Genomic DNA, 20,364 nt, shown 5'->3' on the forward strand with positions numbered 1-20,364 from the left:
GGAACTGGCGTCGATCATCAACGTCAGTATAAATTCTGATAATTTGGCCATGCATACTTTCTTGTATTCGTTGTACCATGGAAGCAGCTTCCTCATCACATCATCAGGAATGCCTTGCCATACCTGAAGTACATGCTATGTCATTTCACGAAGGTTATTTGCTGGAGGCTGTTATGAAAGTCCGATTGCACCATGGACACGCTCTATGGGTGACAAATCAGGGGACTCTGCAAGCCTCTCAAGGATTTTATCCAGGCGTTAGGGATGTCAACTGTTGCGTGAAATCTTGCATTTTTCCGCTGAAGTATGCCATTTAGAACTTTGGTCGCGAAGGGTATGACGATGGGTGTAAACATTATTGTCACCTTTTTATGAATTAATATACGCTGCAAAAGTCACTTTTTACTAATGTTTTATTGGTACATTGCGTTTCGTCAGTATGCTGCTATCATCAGGTGTATTTACAGTTACTTCTGCGTCGTAATTAATGTTAAGTGATGTTAGCTTCCTTTGCGATTTGTGCCAGTGAGGTTATGTGGCCAAAAATACGGCCGTTCAGGAACATAAATACATTCCAGTGCGTACATTATTAGTAAGCATGATTAGCCATGTTGTTAGTGCATTTACATTTTTGTTGGTAAGTTAGGTATGTGGCTCACGGCGCACAGTAATAAGTACATCTCAAAACGGTTCAAATGGCTCTGAGAACTATGTTACTTAACATCTGTGGTCATCAGACGCCTAGAACTTAGAACTACTTAAACCTAACTAACCTAAGGATAGCACACACATCCATGCCCGAGGCAAGTTTCGAACCTGCGACCGTAGCGGTCGCACGGTTCCAGACTGAAGCGCCTAGAACCGCTCGGCCACCACGGCCGGCTAAGTACATCTCAACCTAGCAATTTCAAAATCATTTGCTTACATCAATTCAAAGAGTCGTAAAAGCTAAGATAAACTAGTTTCTCTTGCTGAAATAATAGTATATAGTGAAGATGGAACATTTACATCTAGATGTATTTATGTCTTGGGATATATTAGGTGAGTAGCTGGTGAGGACAATCTCTTATCTTCTCAAATAGGCGTCTTTTTTCGGCACATAACCTCACTCGCACACACAGAAAATAAAACTAACCTCGCTTCATATTAATTACAATGTAGAAGTAACTGTAAGTGCACCTGATGATGGCAGCTTGCTGCAAAATGCGTCGTGCTAATAACATATTAGTAACAAGCGACTGTTGCAGTATACATTATTTCATTAAAATCTTACAGTACAGTTATAACCCTCAAGTAACATCCATATAGCATGGATAAATTTAAGATTATTGGCACATACTGATGAGGATTCAGATACCCTTCAACAAATACCAGCCGGCCGCTGTGGCCGCTCGGCTCTAGGCGCTTCAGTCCGGAACCGTGCTGCTGCTACGATCGCAGGTTCGAATCCTGCCTCGAGCACGGATGTGTGTGATGTCCTTAGGTTAGTTAGGTTTAAGTAGTTGTAAGTCTAGGGGACTGATGACCTCAGATGTTAAGTCCCATAGTGCTTAGAGCCATTTTTCAACAAGAACTAAATCGGCCCCGTTGTATTCAGTAGCTCCCCACGCCATGATTGCAGGCATCGCCGCTTACTGTGACTTTCCACCAAGTTGCCTTGAGGAGACGTTGCCGTTGATCTGACAGCCACAGGCAGAAGTGAGGCTCGTCGCACCACACGTTGCCACTCAATGTCTCAGTGGATTCTGGCCCTACACCATGCAACTGTGTTTTGACTGCCGAATGTTCTCAGCGGTACATAACGCATGACAGCTCGTGATCTGAATGCCGCTTACTGTTATCCGTTGAGCACAGTTCTGCCTGTAACCTCTGCCTGGAGTCATTTGTCATCTGTCCATTCGTCAGAGTCAATCTAATCATCCTACGATCTTCTTGTGCTGTAGTCGTTCTGGAATCTTGCCTGCTTATTCTTCATGCCACACTGTTGTCATGAATCCATCTCGTTACCATCCGTTCTTCAGTTATTGCACAACAGCCATCTGTTTGTGCCCTCTATCAGTATGTGTCAGTATGATACTCTCAAGACGATGCCCATGACTGAACCGTTCTCAAGGTCCAGAAGATGGAGATATGTGTTAGCGGACCTCCTCTGGCCATGTTTTGTTGCAGTCTTCATCTAAAATGTTACACTAATATCAGACATATCCAATAGCCAACATGTTTTAAAAAATAACGTGAAATGCCATAAACAAGACAAACGTAATGAAAACATAGTTATTAATCACTCACAATTAAGAACAATTACAACAGAGAAGACTGCAGTACGGCCTGTGAAGTTTATCGTGGGAAGCTCATTTCGTTCTTCATCTGTACTGGAAATACGCAAGCATGAAGAATTGAAATTTTGATCAACATATCCCTGGTGTTGTTGTCGTCTTCAGGCTTCAGACTGCTTTGATGCAGCCCTCCATGCTATTCTGTCCAGTGCAAGCCTCTTCATCTCCGAATAACTACTGCAATCCATGTCACTTTCTTGGTCTCCCTCTGTAATTTTTAGCCGGCCGAAGTGGCCGTGCGGTTAAAGGCGCTGCAGTCTGGAACCGCAAGACCGCTACGGTCGCAGGTTCGAATCCTGCCTCGGGCATGGATGTTTGTGATGTCCTTAGGTTAGTTAGGTTTAACTAGTTCTAAGTTCTAGGGGACTAATAACCTCAGCAGTTGAGTCCCATAGTGCTCAGAGCCATTTGAACCATTTGTAATTTTTACCCTTCACACTTCCCTCCGACTCTAAATTGATGCCGGTCGCTGTGGCCGAGCGGTTCTAGGCACTTCAGTCCGGAACCGCGCTGCTGCTACGGTCGCAGGTTTGAATCCTGCCTAGGGCATGGATGTATGTGATGTCCTAGGGTTGATTAGGTTTAAGTAGTTCTAAGTCTAGGGGACTGATGACCTCAGATGTTAAGTCCCATAGTGCTTGGAGCCATTTGATTTTCTAAATTGATGGTTCCTTAATGTTTTAGTATCGACTGACACATTCTTTTAGTCAAATTATGCCACAAATTTATTTTCTTTCCATCAATTCAGTACCTCTTCATTAGTAGCTTGATTTACCCTTCTAACTTCAGTATTCTCGTGTAGCACCACGTTTCAAAAGTTTCTAGTCCCTTCTTGTCTCAATTGCTTACCGTCCATGTTTCATTTCTGTACAACGCTACTCTCCAGACAAATGCCTTCAGAAAGGACTTTCCGGCACTTAAATTTCATGTTAAGAAATTTTTCATGGCAAGTATACGTACTGTATCGACTCTGCTTCGACCATCATCACTTATTTTACTGCATAAATAGTGAAACTCATAACTACTTGTATCGTCTCATGTTTTATTCTGATTCCCTCAGCATCACTAATTTAATTTGGACACATTCTACTATCGTGCTTTTGTTAATGTTCATCTTATATCCTCCTTCAAGACATCGTCCACTCAACTGCGCTTTCAAATCCTTTGCTGCCTTTGACATAATCACGATCCCATCGAAAAATCTCAAACTTTTTATATCTTCTCCCTGAAGAATAAATCCTTCTCTAGATTTTTGCTTGCTTACTTTACTGCTTGATCAAGTACAGGTTGCATAGCATTAGGGATAGGTCAGAACCCTGTCTCACTCTCTTCTCAACCAATGATTCTCTTTCCCGCTCTTCAACTCTTATTAACTTCTGTCTGGTTTCTGTACAAGTTGTATACAGCCTTTCGCTCCCAGTACTTTATCCCGTCTACCTTCATAATTTTAAAGTCTGTATTCCAGTCGACGTTGTCAATAGGTTTATCTGAATCTACAAAAGCTATAAACACAGGTTTGCCTTTCTTTAACCTATCATCTAACAAGGGAACCTCCCCATCGCACCCCCCTCAGATTTAGTTATAAGTTGGGACAGTGGATAGGCCTTGAAAAACTGAACACAGATCAATCGAGAAAACAGGAAGAAGTTGTGTGGAACTATGAAAAAAATTAGTAAAATATACAAACTGAGTAGTCCATGTGCAAGATATGCAACATCAAGGAGATTGTGAGCTTAGGAGCGCCGTGGTCTCGTCGTTAGTGTGAGTAATTGCGAAACGGGGGGTCCTAGGTTCAAGTTTTCCCTTAACTGAAAATTTTACTTTCTTTATTTTTGCAAAGTTATGATCTGTCCGTTCGTTCATTGACGTCTCTGTTCACTGTAATAAGTTTAGTGTCTGTGTTTTGCGACCGCACCGCAAAACCGTGCGATTAGTAGACGAAAGGACGTGCCTCTCCAATGGGAACCGAAAACATTTGATCGCATGGTCATAGGTCAACCGATTCCTCCACAGGAAAACACATCTGATATATTTTATACGACACTGGTGACGGCATGTGTGTCACATGACAGGAATATGTTGTCGACCCACCTAACTTGTACACTTAGCGAATGGGTAAAAAGATTCTTCTACCTTGCCCGATTTAGGTTTTCTTGTGGATGTGATAATCACTCCCAAAAAAGTGATGAAAACATAAGAGTTTGTCACATAAACTGAAAATAAAAAATTAAACTTTTCATTCGAGGGTAAACTTGAACCTAGGACTTCTAGTTCCGTAGCTTGTCTCGCTAACCACGGGACCACGGCGCTCCTCGCCTGCCAGTGTCCTTGATGTTGCCTATCTTCGCATGGACTACGCAGTTTGTATATTTTACTAATTTTTTTCATAGTTCCATACAACTTCTTCCTGTTTTCGCGATTGATCTGTGTTAAGTTTTTCAAGGCCTATCCTATCCACTGTGCCAACTTATAACTAAATCTGAGGGGGGGGGGGGGGGCGATGAGGAGGTTCCCTTGTAAGATAAGTTGTAGAGTCAGTTCTGCCTTAAGTTTTATTGATACACTTACTAGATTTTTATGAAACATCGAGAAATATTGTTAGGTGATGTGACATATGGTAACAGATATACCTGTAAAGGTTTATTCAGACTGTAAGGAAGATGCAATGCCAGAGCATGTCGCACATACCCTCACCAACATTTTTCTTTTCCAGTCAGATCAAAAAACACAACAAAGAAATATGTTTCACACACACACTCACACACACACACACTCACACACATATATATATATATATATATATAAGACGATGTCCGTGTAATGATATTTTATTTTAAACATTGGCAGCATTTGCAAGCAGAGCATCTTCACAGTGATCACTCTACATTTGATGTTGTTCATGCCCCTTGTATGCCCTACCAGGCTTGACAACAACGCTAAACACGAACGACATTAACGCACTCTGATGGTCTTTCTCCATGTCACAGAGAACATTTTTTTTTTCTTTTTTCTTTGTTGAGTTTCGATTCCCCCCGAAGGGGGCGGGCTGGCAGCAACTTAGTACGCCGCTCTTCAGCCTACAGAATTATAAAACAGAAGAAGAAGATAATAAACAATAAAAGCAGGCGATAAAGGGGGGACTTAAATTGTAAAATGGTGGAAAATTGTCGAAGTTAAAGCATAAAACAAAGGGTAGGCGATGCTAGTAAAATACACAGGAAGCAGACAGCGAAAATAGTAGACAGACAAAAAAACACGGCGACAGTTTCTGTTCGGAAGAGATATAAAAATCACACCCAGCGATAGTATGATTTCTGTTCGCAACACTTCGGAAAAGACGCACAACACTTAACACTCACTTAAAACACTGCACTAAAAAGTTGGCACGAAGATGACACACCATAGTCAAGGGCAGATGGGTGGGACCTGGACAGATGAGGGGAAAAAAAGGGGGAAGGAAAGAAAAAACAAAGTGGGGGGGGGGGGGAGGAGCCGACGGAGGGAGAGGTCACAGAGAACTGCAACTCTAATCATTTATATCTGTCGATGGTGTGTTCACGAACAAAGTTCCTTTTACACACGACAATGTCGTTTGGGTGCTTTTCATTTTTTGACCGGCATTATATGAGTTAGAGATCAGAGAGAAGCTGATTATCAACATTTTCTCCATCTTGAAGAATCTAATTCAGGATCGAGCCTTAACGTGCCAGCGTGCTTTAGCCGGCTTGGCTGCAAAAGCCTTCTGTTGTAGGCCACATGAAAGGTAGCTGATATCTGCGAACGAGTTCTGACTGCATTGGGGGGTCCACGAGCAATACTGGCCCCGCAACGAACTTGTGACGTCAGACTGCTCGCCTTGTCTGTCACGCTTCGGGGACGATCGGATCCGTGCAGGGTCCACGGGAAGTAAATACGTCAATGAAAGGTAGGTATCAAAGAACTTAATTTTGTCGAGTTCTGTCGAGAGCTAGCATGTATTTAAATGCGCAGTTAAGAATTATTAAACTTATCTGCAGTAGTTACTCGCTCTCTGCCGGAGACGGCTGATGGCACTTGTAAGGCCCGTAGTTTTACGTGGAGTGACGTGCGAGCCGCGGACAGTCTTTCTCGTGGGCCGCGCTTGATAGCGAACTACGTCAGACGCAGTCCTAAGGTAACTCACGAAATCGACACAAGACGGAAACCGAGTCCCTGGGCAGGATTTCGGCAGCGGAGAGCAGGGCAGGGTCGGGAAGAATGGCCCGTTGGGGCAGTCCGGCGCAGAACACGGGACGCGGCGTTTTTGCTCGACCGGGCCGGGCATTTCATTTGGTATTCCGGAGGAACAAAGGGGCCGCCTTTCAGGATTCAGGACCTGCGCCGCGCCGTGACTCGCGGGCTCCACTTCTTCTGCGCCTCATCCGGGGGCCCGTGGCCGTACCAGCGGCGGCAGCGGGCAACGGTTTCGCGGAAACAAAAGACCGGACTGCTCGGCAGGGAACTGCTAGCACAGTCTCGCCACTTCCGAGATCGCAGACGACCTGGGGCCACGATTATCTGTCGCAGTCAATCCTCTAGTCTAGAAGTTACTGTTTCAAAACCTGACACGAAAACTGGCACTTAATCGTGGTCATCTACCCTAGTGAATGATGCCATTATACTACGACTGCAGCTCTTGACCGTGAAATTGTCCCTTTAATTAGCCTGTAGTTAAGTAACTGCATCACTTTTGAATATTTGCTCTGTACGCTAAGACCTGTGAATTAATTTTTGTGCCCTGGAAATATCAATTCCTTTTACTTTTAGGGTATCGTACCTCATTCGGTGGGAACAGGATCCTTCAGTACCACCTTATTGTCCGTCTGTCTGTCCGTCTGTTAAGACACCTCTTCCTGGAGAGCGGTCAGAAATATCAACTTGAAATTTATATCAGATATTAAAGACTACAGTCGCTTGGCAGTATAAAAAAATTTAAGGTTCTAAATCAATGCAGTCAAGCGATATGGCCGTCTATGTCACCTATTTTGATACTCGTAAACTCAATAATCAAAACCTGTAGATGAACTATCCATATATACAATTAAGTTTGTCCGATAACATTAACGTTAAGGTGACTGGACCGTGTACTTTTCTCACTGCCTGACGCGCCCTCAATGCCTCCATGTCGCCTCTAGTCCTGTGGTGGGCAGTGGTCGTGATGTTTTGGCTTATCAGCGTATATGTTACAATTTCAGTTTTTTCGAGCTTGGTAGCCGGCCGGGTGTGGCCGTGCGGTCTAGGCGCTTCAGTCTGGAACCGCGTGACCGCTCCGGTCGCAGGTTCGAATCCTGCCTCGGGCATGGATGTGTGTGATGTCCTTAGGTTAGTTAGGTTTCAGTAGTTCTAAGTTCTAGGGGACTGATGACCACAGCAGTTAAGTCCCATAGTGCTCCGAGCATTTTTTTCGAGCTTGGTAGGTGATTTCCACGGCGTTCATAGCGAGACGCATTGAGGACCCTCTGGTCTCCCCACACCATGTAATTTTATTTCGTCGTTACAGCAGTCAATCCCGCCACCACGGCACTATGAGCGTAACCTATGGGTCCTTAGGGGCAGTACCGGCACTCGCGCCTCAGCAGCTCGCTCACCCGCCTGCAGCGGCGCTATCGCTGCCCGCATCTGGCCCGCGCCAACCCGCGCCGCCAGACCGCGCCCGTCCTATTATGGAAATGCGGCGCCCGGCGGAGCGCGGCGTGCTCCGTTATTACGCGGCCCAATGACGTGCCGGCAAACAGTAGCCGCGCGGGCCGCCGTTTAGACCCGATAATGCCCGCAGCGGCCACTCCCGAAACGTGTCAGCTGGCGGGCCTCGTGTCTCGGCTCAGAACCAGAAGCCGGCTCCGGCGGGCGCTCCGTTCTCTTCTGCGCCACGGCGGCTCACCTGTACACAACTACAGACTGGCAGTCCCATTACATTACTGGCTTAGGTTCAACGATCGTCAAGAATGGAAATTCCTCTGCGGCTGTATAAAGTGAAGGAAATTAAGGTTTACGTGGATATACACGTCAACGATATCCTCCCAGAATTGACAAACAGCTTACCACCTTTTAATCTTAAGAATACCCATCAGCGTTGTTGTGGTCGCTAATATACACTTACGTCATGGCGCTCGATCTGGAGGTAACCCGGTTCGAATCCTAGTGGTGGATGAAATTTTCACTGCCCGTATTTGGCCGGTAAGGGGAGAAAAGATGGGGACGTAAAGTTCCTGATCATCAGTCTTTGCGCCTGTGTCCTGCATTAACTTCCAAACCTCTTCACAGTGTATCACGAAGCGACGGCGTGTGACACTGTTAGTGGTGATCCGTCTATCGGATATGGATGTTAAGCTCGACGTCAAATGGCTCTGAGCACTATGGGACTTAACATCTGAGGTCATTAGTCACCTAGAACTTTTTTTTTTTTTTTTTGGTCATCAATCTACTGACTGGTTTGATGCGGCCCGCCACGAATTCCTTTCCTGTGCTAACCTCTTCATCTCAGAGTAGCACTTGCAACCTACGTCCTCAATTATTTGCTTGACGTATTCCAATCTCTGTCTTCCTCTACAGTTTTTGCCCTCTACAGCTCCCTCTAGTACCATGGAAGTCAATCCCTCATGTCTTAGCAGATGTCCTATCATCCTGTCCCTTCTCCTTATCAGTGTTTTCCACATATTCCTTTCCTCTCCGATTCTGCGTAGAACCTCCTCATTACTTACCTTATCAGTCCACCTAATTTTCAACATTCGTCTATAGCACCACATCTCAAATGCTTCGATTCTCTTCTGTTCCGGTTTTCCCACAGTCCATGTTTCACTACCATACAATGCTGTACTCCAGACGTACATCCTCAGAAATTTCTTCCTCAAATTAAGGCCGGTATTTGATATTAGTAGACTTCTCTTGGCCAGAAATGCCTTTTTTGCCATGGCGAGTCTGCTTTTGATGTCCTCCTTGCTCCGTCCGTCATTGGTTATTTTACTGCCTAGGTAGCAGAATTCCTTAACTTCATTGACTTCGTGACCATCAATCCTGATGTTAAGTTTCTCGCTGTTCTCATTTCTACTACTTCTCATTACCTTCGTCTTTCTCCGATTTACTCTCAAACCATACAGTGTACTCATTAGACTGTTCATTCCGTTCAGCAGATCATTTAATTCTTCTTCACTTTCACTCAGAATAGCAATGTCATCAGCGAATCGTACCATTGATATCCTTTCACCTTGTATTTTAATTCCACTCCTGAACCTTTCTTTTATTTCCATCATTGCTTCTTCGATGTACAGATTGAAGAGTAGGGGCGAAAGGCTACAGCCTTGTCTTACACCCTTCTTAATACGAGCACTTCGTTCTTGATCGTCCACCCTTATTATTCCCTCTTGGTTGTTGTACATATTGTATATGACCCGTCTCTCCCTATAGCTTACCCCTACTTTTTTCAGAATCTCGAACAGCTTGCACCATTTTATATTGTCGAACGCTTTTTCCAGGTCGACAACTCCTATGAAAGTGTCTTGATTTTTCTTTAGCCTTGCTTCCATTATTAGCCATAACGTCAGAATTGCCTCTCTCGTCCCTTTACTTTTGCTAAAGCCAAACTGATCGTCACCTAGCGCATTCTCAATTTTCTTTTCCATTCTTCTGTATATTATTCTTGTAAGCAGCTTCGATGCATGAGCTGCTAAGCTGATTGTGCGATAATTCTCGCACTTGTCAGCTCTTGCCGTCATCGGAATTGTGTGGATGATGCTTTTCCGAAAGTCAGATGGTATGTCGCCAGACTCATATATTCTACACACCAACGTGAATGGTCGTTTTGTTTCCACTTCCCCCAATGATTTTAGAAATTCTGATGGAATGTTATCTATCCCTTCTGCCTTATTTGACCGTAAGTCCTTCAAAGCTCTTTTAAATTCCGATTCTAATACTGGATCTCCTATCTCTTCTAAATCGACTCCTGTTTCTTCTTCTATCACATCAGACAAACCTTCACCCTCGTAGAGGCTTTCAATGTATTCTTTCCATCTATCTGCTCTCTCCTCTGCATTTAACAGTGGAATTCCCGTTGCACTTTTAATGTTACCACCGTTGCTTTTAATGTCACCAAAGGTTGTTTTGACTTTCCTGTATGCTGAGTCTGTCCTTCCGACAATCATATCTTTTTCGATGTCTTCACATTTTTCCTGCAGCCATTTCGTCTCAGCTTCCCTGCACTTCCTACTTATTTCATTCCTCAGCGACTTGTATTTCTGTATTCCTGATTTTCCCGGAACATGTTTGTACTTCCTCCTTCCATCAATCAACCGAAGTATTTCTTCTGTTCCCTAGAACTTAGAACTACTTAAACCTTACCAACCTAAGGACATCACACACATCCATGCCCAAGCAGGATTCGAACCTTCGACCGTAGCGGTCACTCGGTTCCAGACTGAAGCGCCTAGAACCTCTCGGCCACACCGGCCGGCAGCTCGACATCCCCTTGATGCTATTTACTAGCACTGTTTCTTACCCTCTCTCTTCTCGCATCACCTCCAACACGAACATGACACTACACTCCACTCACACATTCACATTACAGTCATCTATACTTAACAGGTACACTTACCCTCATAACTCTCGTACTTCGCGGAGCGAAGGTGCCCACAGTCACGAAGGAAACATTAACGTTCACTTAGGTGAGACAGCTGGTGGGCCCAACTGCACTTGACCCGTCGGTAACCCAACCAAGACCGACCGACCATACGACTTGCTTGCCACCAATAGGTACATAAAACTCAAAGACTAAACTGTTACGGACGTGATTATCCACAATGAAATATGTGTTAAGCTGTCAAAACTATACACCATGTTGCACAGCGACAACAAAATGGTCCAAATGGCTCTGAGCACTATGCGACTTAACTTCTGAGATCATCAGTCGCCTAGAACGTAGAACTACTTAAACCTAACTAACCTAAGGACATCACACACATCCATGCCCGAGGCAGGATTCGAACCTGCGACCGTAGCGGTCGCTCAGTTCCAGACTGTAGCGCCTAGAACCGCACGGCCACTCCGGCCGGCCAGTGACAACAGGTGAGGAAAGGACGCTGCCTGAAATTTCGTTAGTGGGCAGGGCAGGTAACCGGAACACTAACGGCCACGAGGCAGAAAATTCCGATGGTGCACTTGAATTGTAGTGAACCAATATAGTTAATTCCTCCACATGGACGCTCGATTTCACCACTACAAACACTCGGTGTTGCTCACAGAAAAGCTCCCCAACAGCGAATCACCGATACGAACGACACGACATGAACGGACGTGGCTTGCGTAGTTGAAACCACCACTCAACTTCGACGTCCTGGGCCGGTGAGCCACGAAGCTCGTAGCGATCGGACATCTCCACACACGCTCCGACACTGCGCAGGGACCGCCAGCGAACTCAGCTGAATACACCGCACGGAGATGCCCTCCCTGGTCGGCACCAACCGTATCGACTACCCTCAGAATGCCGACAACATCTAACATAGTCGTCAGTGGAAATAACGACCACTACACACACAACCTGACAAACACTTGCACGAAGACCTGAACGATGCGCAACAGTAACTAAGCTCTCTCTCTCACACACACACACACACACACACACACACACACACACACACACAGCCGACTCATGAACGATCGGCGAGACAAAACGCGTCGTCCAGTAGGACGACCGACCGACGATCCGCAAAGACCGTGGCCCGGCTCAAGTGATGCGTGGCGGCAATGATCGGGCGAGCCATGTCGCCGCATAGCTCACTGCTGCTCCAACCCGACTGCACTAGTGCCGCATTGCAACTCCCCGACTGGCAGGTCCGGACTGCGCTCCAGACGCGTTCCAACTGACTGGCAGCCCGAACTCGCTACCCGAACTGCCTTACGATTTTTTTTTTCCTTTATTGTAATTTTAAACACCTATACAGGCGGCCTGTCAGCAGCATAGTACGCTGATCTTCAGCCTTAAGTGGAACAATAAACATGACAGAGGTGATATATACAATACAAAAAACGGCGGGCAAAAAATGGAGATACAAAAAAAAACAATAAACAAAAAGCCGTTCACGTTGGACGAAAAAAACACTAACACTTGGAGACACGGCGCACAAAACACGGAGAACGGCGACGGCACATGTGAACAGTTGAGTTGTAACTGCACGAAACACAAAACGATGCACACACACTAAACACTGATGGCGATGATCTCCGGCGCGCGAATGTTCACTGAGCGTGTACGAGTCCGGGGACCTGCCAAGAGAGGAGGTGGAGGAGGAAGGGGAAATGGGAGAGGGGAGAGCAGAGATGCCATCGGCAAAGGAGAGAGGGGGAGGGAGGAAGGGGGAGGGGAAGCCCGTGGGAGAGGGTAGGAGGGAGGGGGGAAAGGAAAGAGAAGGGAAGGGAAAGGGGGGGAGGGAGGGTGCCTAAAGGAAAGGACACAGGAGGTGGGGGAGGGGAGGATCAAAGTTGATAGGAGGGGTACATGCAAGGGAGGAGGACATCATCAGGGAGGGGGAGCTGGCGGAAGCCACCTTGGGAGAGGGTAAGGAGGGTTGAGAGATGGAGACCGGGTGGGACGTGGGAATACAGGCGCGGCAGCGGGCGGGGGTGGGTGAGGATCGGGGAGACGAGCGGGTGAGGAGGGTCGAGTTTACGGGAGGTTTACAGAATCCGTATCCTTTCAAGGAAAAGGAGGAGGTGGGGGAAGGGGATGAGATCATACAGGATCCACGTGGGGGAGGGGAGACGGATGCGATAGGCGAGGCGGAGAGCATGGCGTTCAAGGATTTGGAGGGATTTATAAAAGGGAGGGGGGGCGGAGATCCAAGCCGGATGGGCATAACAAAGGATAGGGCGGATGAGGGATTTATAGGTGTGGAGGATGGTGGAGGGGTCCAGACCCCACGTACGGCCGGAGAGGAGCTTGAGGAGACTGAGTCGGGAGCGTGCCTTGGCTTGGATTGTCCGGAGGTGGGGAGTACAGGAGAGGCGACGGTCGAGGGTGACGCCAAGGTACTTAAGGGTGGGAGTGAGGGCGATAGGACGGCCATAGATGGTGATGTAGAAATCAAGGAGGCGGAAGGAAGGGGTGGTTTTGCCTACAATGATCGCCTGGGTTTTGGAGGGATTGACCTTGAGCAACCACTGGTTGCACCAAGCGGTGAACCGGTCAAGATGGGATTGGAGAAGGTGTTGGGAGCGCTGTAGGGTGGGGGCAAGGGCAAGGAAGGCGGTGTCATCGGCAAACTGGAGAAGGTGGACGGGCTGCCTTACGACAGGCCATGACCGAGAAGTAATAGCAGACGAGCAAAGATACTACGAGAGCGCCGGTCACGGTCAGGCAAAGCAGCAACTCAGTGACACCAGTAATTTAAATTAACGTAGTGAGGTGGAAATACGTTAAAAACAGGGTGTAGAATACATGATGGCGGGAACATGAACCACGCACGGCTCTATTGTTACACCGTTTGGTGCATTAACATGAAACACCATAGCAGTAACTTACCATGTAACAAAGGGTACGGGAGGGTAATATGCTTATTGCAGTATTAAGTCCGCAACACCTGTGCTATAACGATTCTTTTGTTCTGTGTTCCAGGAGACAAGCCACACGCGTGCGACTTGTGCCACAAGAAGTTCGCTCTGGCGTGTAACCTGCGGGCCCACATGAAGACGCATGAAAGTAAGTGTCACTCACGTGATATACGGTAGTAAAATGTTCCACACATCGTTACAATTTTCTTATTTACCAGCGCATATTTTCAGTAGATTGTCTTGTGTATCTTCTGGCTTTCCAGTATTAGGTAGAATAAACTGTTCCAGTTTCCTTATTATTTTTGCCGATTTGCTCACTGACCTTTTCCCAAAGCATTTGCAGTGTAACGCATTTTTTTCTGTCCCCGACTGCGAAAAACGCATAATGTGTCCCATTACTTTTTCTTCTGAGTGGATTTCAGTTTTGATGACATAACACTTGTTCTGCCCTCATGTATTTGTTCATTATTTTGTACTCTTCGCTACCAACTTTTACTTGTAATCCACAAGTAGGCTGTTCTTGAGAGCGTACTGACGTACGAAATCAGTATGTACACCAACATGTGTTTTCATTAACGCAGAGGCCAGTTTGAAGTGAATGGCAAAGGATAACTGGTGCGTTATTTGTTCTGCTCCATCATCTGTTCCACTCGCAAATTAAGCGCCGAAGAATTTGTACAGACGGTAAAATCATCTTACCGCCCGCTTCCAGTAACGGTACTTAAAACTTACCATTTAATGTCTTTTATCTAAATATTCCCATATAAGACGCAGAGCATCTCCGTAACTTTTACACTGGCTGAATCGGACGGTTGCAAATGAAGCACCACGCATGAGAATTTCTTCGAATTCCTCTTTTAATGCAACCTGATGAGATCGCCAAACACCCATGCTCTTCTCAAGAACAGGTCACACCAAAATGTAGTTCACTACACATAAGATTCCCAGAACTATCGCAATAAATACAAGTGTAACCGAATTAGGTCATTTGCTTCTTAAAAAGCACGGCGAGTCACAGTGGCTTGTTACTGAGCCTAACTTAAAAATATCTGTTGCAATTTTCTAGTTGTAGGTGGTTATGGATCATTTACCACAGTCGTACGACGCTGTCGATACGAATCTACACAACAATGTCAACACCGAATGAAACAGTTCCTGCTTTATGAAGATGAAACGCCCTCCCTCGAAGCAATGATAGTTCTTAAACAGTAGGTATCCCACCTAGGCGGGATACAGTGGCAGTTTTGTAAACGAAATTACCATACGATCAGCAAGTATGTTTAGAAGGTAAGGAGCCTTCCTGGCCCGAATAGTTCTTCTTTGACGAGTTACTGTGTAATGCATTGAAATCATCTGATGACGTCTTACTAACAAGCCGAAAGCAGTTATATAATTTATATGACCAGAAGGTTAAAAGTCACTAAAAGAATGATGGTTCTTTTTTGCTGAAAAAGGTAAAATAAATATTAAAGCCATACTACTGATATAGATTCAGTAGAAACAACATGCATTATTTACATATCACTGGTCTCAAACCCTCAGTTCTCAAGATGTAAGGTTAACAATCATAGAGGGGAGGAAAATGTTAAAATACTTTTTTTTTTAAATTTCATTCCTTAGCCCCGAGTAACAATATCATACGGTCAAGCAGCATTTACTTAAAATAAGTGAAAAATGAGTACTAGACTTTTCTCCTTACCTGTTCTGGTTAGTACTTCTTTGTTTCGTACTTTATTTGCCCACTTAATCCTATCATAGTAACAAATTTCAGATGCCTCCATTCCTTTACCAGGAGTTTCGGTAGACCCACGTTTCACTTCCATGCAATACTATGTTCCAGAACTACCTTTTGAAAAACTTCCTCAGTTCCATATCAGTATGTGATACCATTAGAGTTGGTTATCAGAGAAAGTTTTGTTGGCACGTGGTTCTCCTTGTATCTTCCTTCATTCGGGCATCACTGTTTTCGCCATTTCTCTTAAGTATCCAATTATTCTCCTTTCTGCTATTATTCATAGATTCGTCTTGGCTTTGTTTGTCCTTATGCCATATTCTGATGAAATATGTTGTCCATTCCTTGCTTACACCCAGCGAGAAGGGCCATGATCTGTTCCTCTTCCAGTTTCTTTTACTTTTCTGTCCGCCCCCGATAGCTGAGTGTTCAGCGCGACAGAATGTCAATCCTAAGAGCCCGGATTCGATTCCTGGCTGGGTCGGAGATTTTCTCCGCTCAGGGACTGGGAGTTGTGTTGTCCTAATCATCATCATTTCATCCCCATCGACGCGCAAGTCGCCGAAGTGGCGTCAAATCGAAAGACTTGCACCCGGCGAACGGTCTACCCGGTCTACATTTTTTAAATTACTATTATGAAATTTCTTCCACTTTCTCCGTGCCTCCTTTCAAGCACAAATTGATCATGAGTACTGACAACCTGCTTTACACGTTAAGTGAGGATTTTTAACTGAAAAATTAGTGTTGAGGTTTAAGACTAAACGTACCTAACAATAACAAGAAATTCACATGTTATTATCTTGCTTGATAAAATGCTGTTAACTATATCACATCTCAGAAGTAATGTAAGAAGGATTTACTGTTAGAAGCACACGATTTCTTTTTTAATTGTACAAAAGAAACCATATTGTTAACATTTAGAGCATTCTATTCGCAGTTCTTACATCAACTACGCTTTATCATGGGGATAGCTAAATTCTTCGTACTTTCCAACTATTTGTCTCATTTGTGTGTACCAACAAGTACCAGCTGTTCATGCTAGGCAACAACAGTGGTATTCACTTTCATGTCAGCTCGAAAGAATATGAGCAACAGTATGTGCAGTGTGCTACAATATTGGCTATGTGCAATGAAATGGAAGAAACGAGCACTATACGTATCTAGTTAACACAGAAGATCACATAAAAATCTATACTTCTGTACATTACTAGCACTAATACGCGAAAATTATTTGGTTCGCACAAGCTGCAGAAGATGGACTCTTTTTTTCTTATCTGTATGATAAAGCAAAATTGACTACTGAAATCGCCGGCCGGAGTGGCCATGCGGTTCTAGGCGCTACAGTCTAGAAACAAGCGACCGCTACGGTCGCAGGTTCGAATCCTGCCTCGGGCATGGATGTGTGTGATGTCCTTAGGTTGGTTAGGTTTAATTAGTTCTAAGTTCTAGGCGACTGATGACCTCAGAAGTTGAGTCGCATAGTGCTCAGAGCCATTTGAACCATTTGACTACTGAAATCCCTACTCAGAGTATGTCAGGGTTTCTGAGAAATAATTATCATTCAGGAAGCTCTCTTCTGTGAACGTTCCAGTCCCGCGCGCTACCAAGAAACAGCAGGAAATGATTAAGAAAGTAGGGTGCTGCCGTCGTTCCGCCTGGTCGATTTCGTCAGTGAAGCAATTTTATGCAGATACTTGCATTTTGCGGCCGCCATTCAGAGAAACCAACGGGCTTTTGGAAGGCGTTTTCGCAGAACATCCTCGAGTAAGCGTTGATTTTGCCTTCACGGTTCGCCCACGGCGTCGAATTCCCACCGTAAGAGTTGCCGAGAGTCTGCAGTAAGCGCTTACAGACCACAAAGAAAATGTCGTTTAATTTGAACCAAAGTGGAGAAGCCAAACACCGCCGATTTATATAATAATGACGAGCGTCCTGAAATAACAGGCCGACCGACAGTTAACTATGCCCCGGTCCCGAGGTCGTCCGTCGTCCATCCCGACCTGGCCAGAGTCGACGATCCCAATGACACCAGATGAGGGTGCAGACACCGGGCGGTACGTATACAAAAAAAGACGGGAAATATCTGTGGTTTTGTCGCCGTCCGCAGCGATATATATCCTCCTCTCGGTTTTTTGTGAGCCTCCCGTACTCTGGTGAGGCTCAGAAATTGGCGTGCGCGGGCTGTCCCCCACCCCGGTCGGACGGCAAAGTGGAATTTTATTCATGAATGGTAGTTACTCGGGAAAAGGGGGGAAACGGTCGCTTGATGGTCCGCGGCTCTGCGGTTCCTCCAAATGACGGGGATTACACGGAGACCGCCCTTCAGTAATCACGTCGCCCATGTTACATACCCCTACATGACATAATTAGAGGGCCTTTAAGACGGTGAATAGAAATTCTAAAGCCATATTTATCGCTCAAGGGAACCGTATGTGATACCAAGCCAGTGAGGGTGGGAGTGGGGAGCATGGAAGGGGGGAGGGCAAGTGGAGGGCGAGGACAGGCGAAGAGAAAAAGAGGAGCGAGGAAAATGAATTGTTGGTAGCGCAATAATAAAGAGCGAGAGAGATGGTAAGTCAGTGGGAGCGAGAGGCGAACTAGCGAGGACGGCTGTGTAGTGCGGTAGATTAGACCGGTCTAATGCCACGTAATTTAAAGCAATCGAGGTCAATTTCGGTGGAATCTGTCGTGCCGTGTGGCGCCGCAAGATAATATGTTTGTAAAGGGCGCGCATCAATCCTCTTCCCACGCGCTGGCCAGACTATGTTCCACCGTCCAGTGCGCCACAATTTGCATTCGGTCGGCAGTCTGATGCCGCTGCCTCCTCCGTCTGACTAGCAGGCTTCTGTAATTTATTTTATTACGCGCATAATCATTTCGAAATACCGTAAATTCTTGTTACGGAGACGAAGGAGCCGGCGCAGTGTGAAAACAGAAACTGGTATTCAGCAAACAGCACCATGCAATAACTTCTGTATACCAATATTGCAAACTGACATTTGTACCGTTTTCAGATTTCAAGCGGTATGCTTATCTAACACGAAGCGTGCCTAAAAAGGAACGACGAACTGAGCTCTATCTAAATGGCGACGTGCATGCCGGAAACTCAACGTACCGTTGATCCACTGTTCCATTTTATAACTGCGACACATGGGCAGGCACGGTGGTTGATGTCAAGTGACTAAGATGGGCTTGTAACAAGACAGTTTATGTATTTTTATTGTTCTCTTTACCTTGATTTTTTAATTTATTTTTAAATTTAATAATAACCTTGCGTTTTGTCTTTTCCCCATCTCTTACTTCCGAAGATGACACGTAAGAGTTGAAACCGACACCATACCTTGCTTGACCGAGGATACAACGTACCACTGCTGGTCCTTTCCTGTCTTGGTGCACTCTCAAAAGGATCTAGAGAAAATCGACTGTCCATATGCTTCCGTACGAGCCCTATCGTTACACAAGATAAATGTTAGTGGCAGTAGGCTCATTCTGCAGTCTCTCGCAAATGCTGGTTCTGTTAACTTTCTGAATAACCATTCGGGAAAAGAACGTCGTCTTCCCCCCAGGAATCCCATCTGACTTCACTGAACATTTCCGTAATACTTCCCCGTGTTGGACGAACTTCGTTACAACAAATCTAGCAACACGCCTACGAATTGCTTTGTTGTCTTCGTTTACTCCGAGCTTGTCGGATCCCAAGCACTCAAGTAGTACTCAAGATTGTGTCGGACAGGAGTCATACACGCAGTCCCCTTTATAGGTAAGCTAAAATTACGTAAAAATCTTCCAGTGAACCGAAGTCGGCCATTCGCTTTTCCTACAGCCGTCCTTGTGTGCTCGTTGAGTTTCATGTCGCTTGGTAATGTTACGCTTAGACAGTCAATCGACAAGATTGTGTTATACTGATATTGCATTCGAAGACTTTTTTGTACAACTGTTAATTAACCTACAAATACGCACATTTAGAGCAAGCTGGCATTCATCACACAAGATAGAAACTCTGTCCAGGTTGTTCCATATAATCCTTGAAGTATGGAATCTGCATGTTGCGTATCATATATGGTTCACAGGATATTGCAAGTAAAGAACAAGCTGAGTTTCGTTGGAGCGATGATTTCTAAATCCATGTTGATTTGCGGATAGAATCTTTTCTGTTTCAAGGAAATTTATTATATCTGGAGAGCGCTGCAGCAAATCGACGCTGAGGATATTAGTGTGTAAGTTTGAGGGTCTGCCTTTTTATACGTTTTATATACTGTCGTCATCTGTCAATTTTTTTCTGTCGTTTGAGACGTTTGCTTGGGGAGCTATTCGCGAGAAATGCATGCTAAGTAAGTGGCCAATGCGGAAGACGAATTCGGATTCCATAAGGACCTGGCGACATACTTGTCAGTTGCTTTTCATTGCGAAGGATACCTATTCCTGTGTCCTCCATACAGGAATTCCTGTGATGATGATGTCGTGTGACTAGGGCCTCCCGTCGGGTAGACCGTTCGCCGGGTGCAAGTCTTTCGATATGACGCCACTTCGGCGACTTGCGTGTCGATGGGGATGAAATGATGATGATAAGGACAACACCACACCCAGTCCCTGAGCGGAGAAAATCTCCGACCCAGCCGGGAATCGAACCCGGGCCCGTAGGATTGACATTCTGTCGCGCTGACCACTCAGCTACCGGGGGCGGACAGGAATTCCTGTTCCGGGTGTTGTATTTCACCGATATATTTAGTCAACGTAGTG

At 45.5% G+C, this 20,364-nt stretch overlaps 1 protein-coding gene across 1 annotated transcript in view; it reads left to right on the forward strand.

The window, feature by feature from the left end:
• Positions 1-20,364, forward strand: part of LOC126194888 (zinc finger and SCAN domain-containing protein 22-like) — an 820,246-nt gene that overhangs the window by 791,885 nt on the left and 7,997 nt on the right. Inside the window, exon 7 of the mRNA XM_049933238.1 lies at positions 13,957-14,040. Coding sequence (XP_049789195.1) covers positions 13,957-14,040 — 84 coding nt within the window. The remainder of the gene's footprint in view (positions 1-13,956; positions 14,041-20,364) is intronic.

This window comes from Schistocerca nitens, chromosome 7 (assembly GCF_023898315.1).
Source record: "Schistocerca nitens isolate TAMUIC-IGC-003100 chromosome 7, iqSchNite1.1, whole genome shotgun sequence".
Taxonomy (NCBI): domain Eukaryota; kingdom Metazoa; phylum Arthropoda; class Insecta; order Orthoptera; family Acrididae; genus Schistocerca; species Schistocerca nitens.